At 41.8% G+C, this 15,413-nt stretch overlaps 1 protein-coding gene across 6 annotated transcripts in view; it reads left to right on the top strand.

The window, feature by feature from the left end:
- LOC140188725 (segment polarity protein dishevelled homolog DVL-1-like) overlaps positions 1-15,413 on the top strand; it is a 154,920-nt gene that overhangs the window by 127,832 nt on the left and 11,675 nt on the right. For 5 of the 6 annotated variants that reach the window (XM_072245301.1, XM_072245297.1, XM_072245296.1 and 2 more), the window contains 3 exons: positions 562-701; positions 12,137-12,213; positions 14,824-14,891. In XM_072245301.1, the coding sequence (XP_072101402.1) occupies positions 562-701; positions 12,137-12,213; positions 14,824-14,891 (285 nt within the window). The remainder of the gene's footprint in view (positions 1-561; positions 702-12,136; positions 12,214-14,823; positions 14,892-15,413) is intronic. The other variant, XM_072245298.1, reaches the window with a different exon arrangement.

Below are 15,413 nucleotides of genomic sequence, written 5' to 3'. Positions count from 1 at the left end.
ATGTACAGACAGTAATAAAGTTGACTGAAAAGTTTTTTTTCCTTTTCAAATTTTCACTTCAGGAAATTAATCTAAGTAACTATTTAAAATGGAAATGACATGTTCTGTTAATGTGCAAATCTGAGTGCAGATGGGTCATTACTTGCTGGGTACAAGGTAAGGTGCATCTCACTGTATGTATATGCAAAGCCAGAAATCCAAAGTTTCCAAAAGTTTAGGTAACAATTTTGGTTTATAAATTTGATTACAATATAAATTTAGTCAAAGATTAAAAAATAGGTCTACAATTATAAAGTCACTTGAATCTGTGAAATGGACCATGCTACATATACAGTATAATGGGGTATCATTTTGAGCACATGAGTATTTGCCTCTCTGTCTATAGTATTTAATGTTTTAACTGCTGTTACCTCACCACTAGGCATTAAAAAAAAATAAAAAAATAAAAAAAAATAAAAACAAATTATTCTCAAATTGAGGTCTCATCCTTTTGCATTTTAATAGCTTTTGTCAGTGATGTTAAACCTAAACCAATTCTAACCAAATCCTTCTTTATTTCAGAGAAGTACAATTTCCTGGGCATTAGCATCGTAGGTCAGAGTAATGACCGGGGAGATGGCGGGATATACATTGGGTCAATAATGAAGGGGGGAGCAGTGGCAGCTGATGGCAGAATTGAGCCCGGTGATATGCTTCTGCAGGTCAGTGCTCGAATCATTTCCAAATGAAACCTTTGGCCAAGAGTTGGTTCCTGTAGTTGATGTACACAAGCTCCAGGTCTCCAGCCCTGGGACCTATGTTACATAACTCAGTATGCATCGCACCAGTATGTTTTGTGTTGCAAAAGTGAAGGATGCAGATGTATGCCAGGACCATGCTGATTCTGTCTCTGAAATTTACAGGGAGCAATCACTTTGAATGAATATTGTTTCTTCTTGTGGAATCCATGGGCCTGTCATCTTTACATCAAATCCATGTTTGTGGATGATGTTTGAACAGTGTGCTTTGTGTATCCTATGGGTATGATGGTGGTGCAATAGTTAAGATACTGAACTAGAAATCTGGAGGCTCAAGTTTAAATCCTACCATGGCTGTGGAAGTTTCATTCAATTAAACTGAAGTCTTTTTTTTAAATCATTAATATGAGGATCACAGAAATTACTAGGTTGTCATTAGAGTCCAGCATGATCGCTGGTGCTCAGCATGAGAGGAAACCTGGCATACATCCACTCAGCAGATACTTTATTGGGTGCACCTATACACCTGCTCATTAATACAAATAATCAGCCAATCGTAAGGTAGCAACTCGAAGCATAAAAGCACGCGGACATAGCCAAAACATTCAGTTGTTGTTCAGACCAAACAATGGGGAAGAAATGTGATCTAAGTGACTTTGACAGTGGAATGAATGTCAGTGCCAAAGTTCAAAGTAAATTTATTATCAAAGTACATATGTCACCATATGCAACCCTGAGATTCGTTTTCTTGTAGGCATTCACAGTAAATACAAAGAAACAACAAGAAAAACAAGCAAAATAATAATAAATAATTAAGCAATAAATATCAAAAGCATGAGGTGAAGAGTCCTTGGAAGTGAGTCCATAGGTTCTGGGAACGGTTCAGTGTTTGGATGAGTGAAATTGAGTGAAGACTGAACCCTCTGGTTCAAGAGCCTGATGTCTGAGGGGTAATAACTGTTCCCAAACATGGTGGTGTGGTTCCTGAGGCTTCTGTACCTCCTTCCTCATGGCAGCTGCAAAAAGGCCTGGATGGTGGCGGTCCTTGACAATAGATGCTGCTTTCTTGCGACAACACTCCATGTAGATGTGCTCAACGGTGGGAGGGCTTTACCTGTGATAGACTGGGTCTTTCAAATGTTTTTTTTATTGTGAAGCAACATCAGCTTAACCACAACAGACATGTCCTAAAGTACAATGCTTCTTTTTTCTTTTCTTATAACAACGTAATGAAAATCAAATGAATGTACGTATAGTAAACAAGCAAAAAGCAAAGGAAACCCTACCATCCAGTCTCCTTTCCCCTTCCCAGCCCTTGCCTCCCCTCGCCCCTCCTGTATGTGCTGCTTAGGCCCTACTGCCCCCACATTTAGTTCAGCTGTCAGTCTCTTCTAAATACAACAGTAATGGTTGCCAGGTTTTTTCAAGTTTCTTGAGTCTGTCCTTGATAACGTATTTTATCCTCTCTAAATGCAGAGTATTCATTAATACAGCCAGCCATCATCTGAGTGATGGAGTTTCCTCTTTTTTCCAGAACATCAGTATGAGTTTCTTTCCATTAAGTATGCCATAGGTCAGGAGTTGTTGCTGGGTAGCCTGGAATTTATTTGACCTCGCAGAAGTTCCAAAAATTATAAAAATGGGGTCTGGTATTATCTGAACTTTTAGTACCTTCAATAGGACCTCAAATATTTGCTTCCAATATTCTTGTATCCTGGGACATAAAGCATAACTATGTAACACCTCTGGGAATATTTTATGAATCCTTACTTTTGAGTAATGTAGTCTATGTAGGATCTTAAATTGTATTAAACAATGCCTGGCATTGATGGAACAGGAGTTAACATACTCCAAAGCCTCATTCCATATAACCTCCTCTATCTCTGTACTCAACTCCTTTTCCCACTCTTTTTTAATATTATCCATTGTTGTATGACACTTGTTTTGTACGGCATCATACAGATTGGCCATGATGTGTTCTGTCCCTAAATATGATCTTAAATTATTATCTAATTTATCAGGTTCTGCTGTCTCAAAACCAGAAAGATGTGATCTTATGCAACATACATAAAAATTGCTGGTGAATGCAGCAGGCCAGACAACATCTATAGGAAGAGGTACAGTCGACGTTTCGGGTCAAAACGTCGACTGTACCTCTTCCTATAGATGCTGCCTGGCCTGCTGCATTCACCAGCAGTTTTTATATGTATTGCTTGAAATTCCAGCATCTGCAGATTTCCTCGTGTTTGAGATGTGATCTTATATAGTGTCTTAGCTGGAGATACTCTTTTGCAATCCGAAATTGTCCTGGAGCTGCCGAAACGATGCAGAAATCCCTTGTATGTATAAGTCTCCAATGCTGCGTATCCCTAATTCTCGCCATGCATCAAAGGCTTCATCTATACATGAGGGGATAAAAGAGGAGTTCGCTGATATAGGTACAAGAAAAGATAGTGTTCTGAGTTTCAAATGCTTCCCCATTTGTCTCCACATCTGTATGGTGCTATGGATAATGGGATTGCCTCTATAACAGGCTTTAATTTAACCGAATAGGGGACATAATGATTGCCCCTATGGAATATGGTAGGCAATCCTCACCATCTCCAACCATCTGGGAAGTACAACTGTATCATCTATCCAATATGGCTGATGTTAGCAGCCCAGTAATAAAAAATTAAGTTGAGTAGTGCCAGCCCCCCACTAGTCTTATTCTTGCAGTCTTATTCTTCCTACACTTATTTTTGTAGACTTTTTCATTCAAGGACATTGATGTTTCCATACCAGGCTTTGATGCAACCAGTCAATATATTTTCCACCACACACCTATAGAAATTTGTCAAAGTTTTAGTTAACATGCCGAATCTTCACAAACTTCTAAGAAAGTAAAGGCGCTGCCATGCTTTCTTTGTGATGACACTTGTATGCTAGACCTAAGACAGAGTCTCTGAAATGATAGCACCAGTTAATTTAAAGTTGCTGACTGACCCTCCCCACCTCTGATCCCCCAGTGAGGATTGGCTCATGGACTTCTGATTTCCTCCTCCTGAAGTCAATAATCAGTTCCTTGGTCTTACTGACATGGAGTGAGAGGTTGTTGTTGTGGCTCCACTCAGGCAGATTTTCCATCTCCCTCCTGTATGCTGATTTGTCACCACCTTCGATTTGGCCAGATAGGGCTGTTAGAGTATCACAGAAACTGCTGATCTCCTGGAATTTCAGGTACAACAGTCTCTGGAGTTTATAGAGAATGGTGCAAAAACCAATATATATATATATCCTGTGAGCAGCAGTTCAGTGGGCAAAAACACCTTGTTAATGAGAGAGGTCAGAGGTGAATGGCCAGATTGGTTCAAGCTGACAGGAAGGTGACAGTAACTCAAATAACTGTGCATTACAACAGTGATGTGCAGAAGAGTATCTCTGAATGCGCAATGTATCAAACCTTGAAGCAGAAGGGCTGCGGTAGCAGGAGACCATGAACGTACACTCATTAGCAACTTTATTAGCAACAAGACGTACCTAATAAACTGGCCACTGAGTGTACATGATACGCTCTTGTTGTGACTTCAGACCCACCAATGTGTTTTGACTCTTGTACCATATAACCTACATTATAATAAGGGGCTACTTTATGTTTTAGTAACAGGTCGTTGCATGTGCTATTAGGCGCGTATTGATCTGTTGTGTGTGTCAAGTTCGGACTCTACCAGTAAAGGACCATGAAACTTAGTTCCCATCTCCAGCATTTTTATTAATAACATAGTTGTGTAGATAGGCCACATACACAACAAATTGGCGACGAGAATTATGAACCTACATCTTATCGGAACGCCATGTTTTAGTTGATAACGACACTCGGAGAAGAGAGAGAAGGGAGATGAAAAGGAGCAACACACGCATCTAGACGGAGTGCGCTTGTTGCGCTAGCAAAAAGGACACGTGAGTCAAGTGGAATGTGCAGTGACTGCAAGGAACTAGCTAAGAAGAAAACAAGACTAAATGGGATTAAATTAACATAACAAAGATGGCGATGATTGGAACCATTTCAGCATTTGATAGTGGCATTGAAAACTGGGTAATTTATATTGAAAGAGTGGAGTTATATTGTGATGCTAACGGTGTTAATGATGAAAAGAAAGCCAGTGTCTTACTCAGGCTACGTCCACACTACGCTGGATAATTTTGAAAACGCCGGTTTCAAGTAAAAACGACAGGCGTCCACATTCAGCGTTTTTCAAAATATCTCTGTCTACACTAACACGGATATTTGGGCGAATCTCCTCCTACTGGGCATGCGCAGGACACACAGAAAGCAAGCGAAGAGGAAACGGTATACTTGGTGCGCGTTTGTCCAGTTACAGAGTAGAAAAATTTAAAAGGAATTGCTCTTGGTTCTCGCGCAGGGGGACTTAAAACTTAAAAAAAAAACAAATACTGGAGCATATGGAGGCAACCAACAGGGAGTTCATGGACAGTATGACCCGGCTGACGACGAACATTGAAAAACTGACTAACTCTGTTGCATTAATAAAGCGCCTTGTTAAATGTATAAAACATCTGCATGAGTGTTATCTTGTATTTCCATATAATGTTACATTAGGCTGTTACACGTCTATTGTCAGAGAAGTACTTGCATAAATAGGTGAACCTCCTTCATACAAGCAAGGACAGAAAACGGCAAAGTGAGTATACTTATTTATTCAGTACGCTATGGGTCAAAGTCTCTGGTGAGTACATTTCTAACCCTTCTGGCTTCAGTCTCGTGGCCGTCTGTTCTGAAATTGTTAGGTGGTTGCGTTCAAGAAAACAACGAACATCTGTTCCGGCACGTCATGACAGCGTTTTTAAATAGTCAAAAAGCTCACTTTACAATTTAACTCTCACGCCACTCACACCGACTGCGCGTTATAACAGCTGTCCGGCAGTACCAAGCAGAAGCAGAAAAAAGCATTGTTGTTGTGGTGTTGTCATGACAACGTTTTTAAATCTCTCCGTTTACCCCGTACACACTACGCCGGATATTAAGCGTTTTCAGATTTATTCACTCTGGAGAGTGTTTTCGAAAATCTCCGTTTTCAGGGGATGAGAACGCCGTTTCAGTGTGGACAGAAGGTCAAAATGAAGAGAAAAGGCTTCGTTTTCAAAATTATCCGGCGTAGTGTGGATGTACCCTCATTGTTATGGGAGTAAAAACATACGGGCTGCTACGGAGCTTGTTAACCCCTGAAAAGTCAGCTGACAAAACGTTCAAGCAAATAGTAGACACTCTCCAACAGCATTTAAACCCCATTTAAACCACTGGTCATTGCTGAAAGATTTAAATTTCACAAATGGAATTAGACAAAAGTGAATTGTCTGCAACTTCACAGCGTGAAAAAGATGATCGAAGAGTAATATGGATCACTCCACAAGTGGCAGGCGTGAGACTGAAAATGGAGTTGGACGCAGGCTCAGCTTTAACAGTGATCTCTGTACACAACTACAAACAACTGTTTTCTCACATACCTCTGAAACAAACTAAACTACTGCTAAAGACTTGCACGGGATAGAGAGTGTGTCCCAAGGGTAAAATTAAAGTGACAGTGACCTACAGAGACAAAACACAGCAGCTGAACCTCTATGTACTGAAAAATGGAGGACCACCGTTGCTGGGACGTGAATGGCTCAGGAAAATCCAGTTGGATTGGCACACCATCAAGGCACTAGATGTGTCAGCAAAGGAGGGCAGCAAGGCCACATCTGAGAGACTGTCACAAATACTTGCTGACTCTGAGGAAGTGTTCATGAAAGGAATAAGAACATTTCAGGACATGAAGGCAAAGATTGAGATTGAGGAAAATGCATGTCCAAAATTTCACAAAGCCAGACCAGTGCCATGTGCAATCTGTCCTACAGTAGAGGCAGAGCTGAAAAATCTGGAGCAGACTGGGGTCCTGTCAAAGGTGGATTGAAGTGAATGGGCCACGCCTATTGTTCCAGTGATGATGAAAACCTCCAGCACAAAACCAGGAAAACCAAGCAAGGTGCTCATATGTGGAGACTTTAAAGTGACTGTTAACCCAGTTCTCCGCACAATACAGTATCCTCTACCTCGTATTGAGGACACCTTTGCTTCCCTGTCAGGAGGGGAACATTTCACAAAAATTGATTTGGCCCAGGCTTATCTCCAAATGGAAATCGATGAAGCATCCAAGAAATACCTGACAATGTATACACATGAAGGACTTTACCAGTACAACAGGTTGGTGTTTGGGATAGCATCAGCTCCTGCAATTTGGCAAAGGGTAATGGACCAGGTCCTGCAGGGGATTCCAGGGATTCAGTGTTACCTGGATGACATCGTTGTCATCGGCAAAGATGATGACGAACATCTTTCTAACCTTGAACAAGTGCTCACCAGGTTACGAGAATATGGGCTCAGAGCTAATTGACAGAAATGTGAGTTTTTCAAAAAGGAAATCTCATACTGTGGGTATGTGATCAACAAGGATGGCTTACACATGTCTCAAGACAAGATAGAAGCTGTGCTTAAGGCACCACCACCTGAAAATGTGTCTCAGCTGAGAGCATATCTTGGACTAGTGAACTATTACCACAAGTTCTTGCCTAAGTCCTACACCCACTAAAGGCACTATTACAGAAGGGGACACAATGGAAGTGGACTGAGAGCTGTGAGAAAGCGTTTCAAGAAACTAAAAGACTTCGGAAGGGGTGCTTGCGCACTTCGATCCCTCCTTACCAATCCCACTGGCTTGTGATGCCTCATCCCATGGGATGGGAGCTGTGTTATTGCACAAGTTTCCAGGTGGCTCAGAAAGACCAATAGCCTTTGCCTGAAGAATGCTAACTTCAGCTGAACACAACTATGCACAGATTGACAGAGAGGCCCTAAGCCTCGTGTGGAGAGTCAAGAAATTCAGTCACTACCCGTATGGTCAAAAGTTTACCCTGTTGAGTGACCATCAGCCTCTCTTGTCAATCTTCAACCCAAGAAAAGGTGTTCCAGTGATGACAGCACAAAGGCTGCAGCAATGGTCTGTTTTCTTTGGAGGTCACATGTATGACATTGAACACAAGGGGACCAAGCAACGTGGCAATGCAGATGGTTTGTCATGTTTACCACTGCTGACTTCAGAGATAACTACACAAGTGGATTCAGCAGAGGTCTTTCACACAACAGTAGTTGAATAATTACCAGTGACAAACGGCGTCATTGAAAGAGAAACACGCAATGATCCTATGTTGTCAAAAGTGTATGACATCACGGTAAAGGGATGGCCGGCGCGTGGTAACACACTATTTCCAGCCTTCTCAGCGAGGAAGGAGCAGTTGTCAGTGTGTCGAGGAACACTAATGTGTGGCTCATGAATTGTGATTCCTCCCAAGCTATGCACCAGAGTGCTGGTGTAACTGCACAAGGGGCACCTGTGTACCGTGAATATGAAAATTCTTGCCTGTGCCTTTGTGTTGTGGCCAGGAATCGATAAACAGATTGAGGACTTGACCAAGAACTGCTCTAGATGTCAAAAGATCCAGAACACACCACCACAAGCCCCTCTCCATCCATGGGAGTGGCCCTCATCACCATGGCAACGAGTGCACTTCGACTTTGCTGGACCATTCATGGACTCTATCTTTTTAATCACTGTCGATGCACATTCCAAATGGTCAGAAGTCATCAAAATGAAGACAACCACACTGGAAAAGACCATTACATTTCTGAGGGCCGTGTTCGCCAGGATTGGCATACCAGAACAAATCTGCACAGACAATGGACAACAATTTTTCCCTGAAGAATTCCAAAGTTTTGTGAAGAACAATGGAATCAAGCACTTTACATCTGCCCCTTACCATCCATCCGCAAATGGCTTGGCAGAAAGATTTGTGCAGATATTCAAGAAAGCCATCAAGGCAATGGACAGCGAAAATTGACCACTGCAACACAAGATTGACAACTTCCTCCTTGCCTATCATAATGCAGTACATGCAACCACTAATCAGACTCCAGCGATGATGTTTCTGAACAGGAACCTGAGGTCCCTCATGGATCTTCTCAAACCAGATGTACGGCGTGATATGGAGAACAAACACGAATGCTAAGTCAACACGGAGCTTCAGTGTGGGACAGTCAGTTCTTGCATGTGATTACTGGACTGAAAAGTGGCAGCCGGGTACAATTTCAGCCATAGACGGGCCACTGATGTATACAGTGGAGGTGGGAGAGAATGTATGGAGATATCATGTGGACCAAATCCTGGATGCTCAGGTGAAAAACACCACAACACCTTGCCCGGACTCCCCTGGCATAGAAGCAAACACTCCTGATGTGACCACATCAGCCTCATCTACAGATAAGCTGTCATCAGTGCTGATGATCCACCTGATGTAACCGTGGAGACTCATTCCCCAAAGCAAACGTCTCAAGACAGACGTTACCCGGAGAGGTAGAGAAGACCTCCCCAGAGACTTGAGTTCTAAATGGGTCTTAGACCAAAAGTAAATTATAATTTACTTGTTATAATTATAATGCTTGTTATAATTTGATATTATTAAGTTACTTTGTTATAATTTGTAAACAAATGGTAGGCGTTTGTATGTTAAGGGTAAACATATTTGTTTAGCATAGTGCCCCAGTAAAAAACAATAGTTGATACACTATTAAAATAAAAGGTGAGGAGTGTACTGTATAGCCTACATTACAATAATGGACTACTTTATGTTTTAGTAACACACCGTTGCATGCGCTACTAGGCGTGTATTGATGTGTGTGTCAAGTTCGGACTCTACCAGTAAAGGACCATGAAACTTAGTTCCTGTCTCTAGCGTTTTTATTAATAACATAGTTGTGTAAACAGGCCACGTACGCAACAACTCTTAAATCCCCCTGTCCAATGGCTCAGCAAAACACTCTGTTGTCCATCTTGCCTACATTGAAACAGAGGAGAAATAAAACCAGATAGATCATTCAGCATTAACCTAAACACCAAATTCAGGCAAAGTCACTCAGTCACTGGCAAAGTCACTCAGCTCAGTTGATGTTGCATAGTTCTTCAGATGAGCTATTATCTAAACTGAGAGAGCTGTGCCATTGAGTGGCCAAGCAATAGCCTGTTGCATTCAATTGCTTACAGAATCACATCCTATGTACAGTGTGGTTCTTAATACCTGGACACTGTCCCATTGGCAAGAAAGGACCACCAGATTAGATAAGTAGTAGAGAACTGCACTAGTAGTCCTCAATCATTCATTAAGTTTCCATGAATTCTCATGGCATCAATAGTGACACAGAAAAAGCTGAAGAGCTCATGAATACACATTCCTCTGTGGGGGAAAGATGATAGCTCTTCAGCTAGAGTAGATAATAAATCTTGACTCCTCTTCAGATCCTTAGCATCACAAAGGTCAGACTTCAGCCAGTCCATAAAAAGGTGAATCCTTTTCTCTGAGTGCATATAGTTTCTTGGTTATATACTGTAAAGCATCATTAATAAAAATACTATTTTTATTTCACATGTCATCTATAGATAATGTGTTATAAGAGGAACATCAGTATTGTTTTAATTGATGTGGTGCAACAGCAAATTTCTGCCTCTATCTACAAAGGCATTAAGGTTATATTATAGACAGTGTTGAAGTATTCTGGTAAATTTTAGAGGCATGCAGCGCAGTAGCTGACCCTTCCACCCCCCCCCCCCACACCCCCACCATGTCATTACTGGCCAACAAGTACCTATCTGCAAAACTCTTAGATTTCAGAACTTTTCCTGCAGCCTTCTATACCATGCCAGTTCAAGAGCTCCTCTAAATGCAGCTTAAATCTTGCGACAGTATCTATCTCCTCCATCCCCTCAAGCAATGTGTTTGAGATCTGAACCACCCTCAGAGTGGAAAAATTTCTCAAAACCCTAAAACATCTCCTATCCCTTAGATCAAATTCACATTCTCTGGTCAGGGACACCTTTACTAAGGGAACTACAATATAGAAGCAGAATTAAGCCATTTGGCCCATTGTGTTTCTCCGCAATTTCATCATGGCTGATCTATGTTTCGTGTCAGCCCCAATCTTCTGCATTCACCCTGTATCCCTTCATGCCCTGACCAGTCAAGAACCTATCAACCTCTGCCTTAAATATACATAATGACTTGGTCTTCACAGCTATCTCTGACAAAGAATTCCACCAATTCACCTCTCTCTGGCTAAAGGGATTCCTCCTCATCAGCATTCTAAAAGGACGACCCTCTATTCTGAACCTGTGTCCTCTGGTCTTAGACTCTCCAACTATAGGAAACATCCTCTCCACATCCACTGTATCAAGGCCTTTCACCATTTGATAGGATTTAATGAGGTCACCCCTCATTTTTCTGAATTCTAGAGAATACAGGCCCAGAGCCATCAAGTACTCTTCATATGACAAGCCATTCAATGGTGAGATCATTTTTGTGAACCTCGTTTGAACCATCTCTAGTTTCTGCACATCCTTTCCAAGATAAAGGGCCCAAAACTACTCTCAGTACTCCAACTGAGGCCTCACCAGGGCTTTATAAAGTGTCAACATTACATCCTTGCTTTTATATTCTCGTCCTCTTAAAATGAATGCTAACATTACATTTGCCTTCCTTTAATTTGCTCTTACTAAGTAATCCCAAACACCTATTGGCCACTGGTCAAAGCTCTGTTATGCTGCCATGAACTGCTCTTGCCTTTTATCCTTGGGCAATTGACCTGTTAGAAGCCCCCTCCTCACCAAACTTCCAATGTCCAGATTGGCCGCTGGTCAAAGCTTCTCACTATCTTCCATTTCTACTCCCCTCTTAATTTGTTTAAATCAGTCTGGTCATTTTGCAGCCTTCTCTACTCTAAGAAAACATATGGAACTTATCCGGTCTCCCCTCACAGCAGAAATGCTCTGTTGCTTAATTTATTGCCAATACCCTCTCCAGTACAATCACATTCTTCCTATAACATGACAATCAACTGTGGCCTGAACATCTCATTTTGAGTACTTTTGCTCTCACCGCTTTCTCTTAGACAGAACCAGAATATATCTCCTCTGGTTCTCTTTTCATAATTTGGTTACAGACCTCCAATAACCTTGCACTCGTGATGATACTGCCAGTGTTTCCTCAGTGTAACTGTGAAAGGTTGGTGGCATGGAGTTAAGCATCAGCTGTTCCTTAAAAAAGTTTACTAACAGATCAGCTTGAGATGAGATAGTCTGGGGAGGTGACTTCAAGGCAGCTTTCACATCTGATGATTAAGCTAGCTTATTTTAATCTTGGTTGTGCTATTATCTGAAACGTGCCTGCCCCACATTTCTCCCAGTTAACTGTACCAGTCCCAAATTCCTTCACTAGTGCTGAATCCTTTCCTTGACCCTTCGTTCTGCTCCACTCTCTAGGTCAATGACGTCAACTTTGAAAACATGAGTAACGATGACGCTGTAAGGATTCTCCGGGAAATCGTCTCAAAGCCTGGGTATGTGAGATATTCAACCAACTTGTGTCTTGGAGACAAAAAGTAATTGGATTTACATAGTTGTATTATTTGAGTGTTTCATGGTGCTTTACATCCAATAAAGCAGAGTCGTCTTTGTAATGTAGAAAACCCAATGAAACAACTGGTGTAGTGTAATCAACAGTTTCAAATAGTGGCACAGGATTTAAGGAGAAAACTGTTGCTTATTCACTCCAGGAGAACGGAGGTTCTGTAGTACTACTCCTGTAACTGTGCAGCGCTTTCTCAGTGCTGTGCATTCCACTTTAATAGTATAGCTTGTCTACGATACCAGTGTTTCTACTGGAAAGCTAATTTCAGCAGCAATACTGAAGTAAGACATTTAAAGTATCTTCCTGGAGTTCAAGTTGGTGACTCAGCACCAATGCACCTAGCTGAAGTGTAAACCCCATGGTTTACTTCAGAATCAGAATCAGGTTTGTTACTACTGGCATAGGTCGTGAAATTTGTTGTTTTGTGGCAGTGGTACAGTGCAATACATAAAAAAAACCTATAAATTACGATAAGATATACAGTATACACTAAAAATAAATTAAATAAATAGTGCAATAATAGTTTTGGTAGTGTTTATGTTTTGGTTCATTGTCCATTCATGAAATCTGATGACTGAGAGGAAGAATCTCTTCCTAAAATCTTGAGTGTGTGTCATCAGTCTGCTGTACTTTCTCTGATGGTAGTAATGAGAGGAGAGCATGGCCTGGGAGATGGGGTTCCCTAATGATGGGTATCGCCTTTTTGAAACATCACCTTTTGAAGATGTCCTCAATGCTGAGGAGACCGGTGCCTACGATGGAGCTGGCTGATTTTGTAACCCTCTGCAGCTTTTTTACTGATCCTGTGCAGTGACCCCTCAATACCAGACGGTGATGCAACCAGTCAGAATGCTCTCCACAGTACATCTGTACTTTTATGGAAGTGGGAAATAGACAAACTTTGATTTAAGAGGTTTAGTGCCTGCTTAATGTCTCATCACCTTGGATTAGGACTGAGTGAGTACCTGCCAGCTCATTGCCCATCACTATGCATCCAGGCACCAGGATATATTCCTGTCTGAATTCTGACCAAGAGTTGGAGAAGAAATTATGGGTTTTTATAATCATAGTGAGAGAAGGCAGAGCACATAGACAGGAAGTTATGGATACTGTACGATTGTGAGAGAAGACCATGAGACCATAAGATATAGGAGCAGAAGGCCATTTGGCCCATCGAGTCTGCTCCACCATTCAATCATGGGCTGATCCAATTCTTCCAGTCATCCCCACTCCCCTGCCTTCTCTCCATACCCTCTGATGCCCTGGCTAATCAAGAACCTATCTATCTCTGCCTTAAATACACCCAAAGACTTGGCCTCTACAGCCACTCGTGCAACAAATTCCGCAGATTTACTACCCTCTGATTAAAGTAATTTCTCCACATCTCTGTTCTAAATAGACATCCTTCAATCCTGAAGACGTGCCCTCTTGTCCTGGACTCCCCTACCATAGGAAATAACTTTGCCATATCTAATCTGTTCAGAACTTTTAACATTTGGAATGTTTCTATGAGATCCCCCCCCCCCCCCCCGCCCATTTCTCCTGAACTCCAGCGAATACAGCTCAAGAGCTGCCAGACGTTCCTCATACAACAACCCTTTCATTCCTGGAATCATTCTCGTGAATCTTCTCTGAATCCTCTCAATGTCAGTATACCCTTTCTAAAATAAGGAGCCCAAAACTGCACACAATACTCCAAGTATGGTCTCACGAGTGCTGTATAGAGCCTTAACATCACATCCCTGCTCTTATATTCTGTACCTCTAGAAATTAATGCCAACGTCGCATTCGCCTTCTTCACAACTGACTCAACCAACATTGCATTCGCCTTCTGCACCACCAATTCAACCAACATTGCATTCACCTTCTGCACCACCAACTCAAGACAGAATACATAGGAAGTTTTGATTAGCAAAAGAACGATTAGTTTCTTTTGGTGAAGTTATGATTAAAGCCTGATCCAGGGTTTTGGATGAAAGCAACATGAGTCTGTATTAAATTGGTTAATTTGAAAAATATGGGTTTAAAGGCTGCAAGTGATCCCTGTAGGAGAAAACCAACCAAGAATATGATTGCAATTCATAATCTAGTGCTGCCTAGTAAAAAAAAAATGCTTCTCCATGTATGTGCAAACATGCTTCTATGCCCATGAGTACACTCTTCTTATCTGTGTGGAAGTACGTGTTGCTATTTCTATGTGTGCCCTCTGTGTGTATGAGTGTATACTTCAGAGAAAGGTATAGAACAAGCCTACAATATAGGACAAAGAGAACTAATGGCTGACAAGTTCCCACAGCGGATACAGCAGATTCAGCTAAATATGTTACTGTAGTTGACGTCTAAGCTCAGTCCCACATTTTCCTGGTTCCATGTAGGATTCTGTGAAAAGCCTTGTCAGTGCTCTCTGTTCTGTTTGTTCTTTTTCTATCCTGATCCATAAAGGATTTTGGAACTCAGTTTCTGGGCTATTGTCGGTTATCCTTTGTTTGCCTAATTTTGGCATTGCCTGGTAATTGTTCCATTATGTTTGCCTTTCCAGACCCATCAGCTTAACGGTAGCCAAGTGCTGGGACCCCACCCCCAGGAATTATTTCACTATTCCAAGAAGTAAGTATCGCCTTCATCATTATGGAGTGATTATTGACCCGAGTCATACTGTTGGATGTGTCTCAGATCTGCATTTATTCCACCCTCTCTGGGTCTTTGACTGTGCTCACAATGAGGTTGAATTAGCTTTTAACTTCTATTTTCTTATTTTTATTGTAAGAAGTATTTGGGCATGTGGCCAAGTGGTTAAGGCACTGGACTAGCGACCTGAAGGTCGTGAGTTCGAGCCCCAGCCGAGGGAAGGATACAACTTGAGCAAGGATACAACTTAATCACACATTGCTCTGCGACGACACTGGTGCCAAGCTGTATGGGTCCTAATGCCCTTCCCTTGGGCAACATTGGTGTCGTGGAGAGGGGAGACTTGCAGCATGGGCAACTGCTGGTCTTCCATACAACCTTGCCCAGGCCTGTGCCCTGGAGAGTGAAGACTTTCCAGGTGCAGATCCATGGTCTGGCAAGACTAACGGATGCCTTTACTTACTTAAATTTTATAAAGATTCCATTTTTTATGTAACATAA

This window comes from Mobula birostris, chromosome 27 (assembly GCF_030028105.1).
Source record: "Mobula birostris isolate sMobBir1 chromosome 27, sMobBir1.hap1, whole genome shotgun sequence".
NCBI lineage: Eukaryota > Metazoa > Chordata > Chondrichthyes > Myliobatiformes > Myliobatidae > Mobula > Mobula birostris.
The sequence above is the reverse complement of the archived record's forward strand: the minus strand, read 5'-3'. Positions and strand labels throughout refer to the sequence as shown.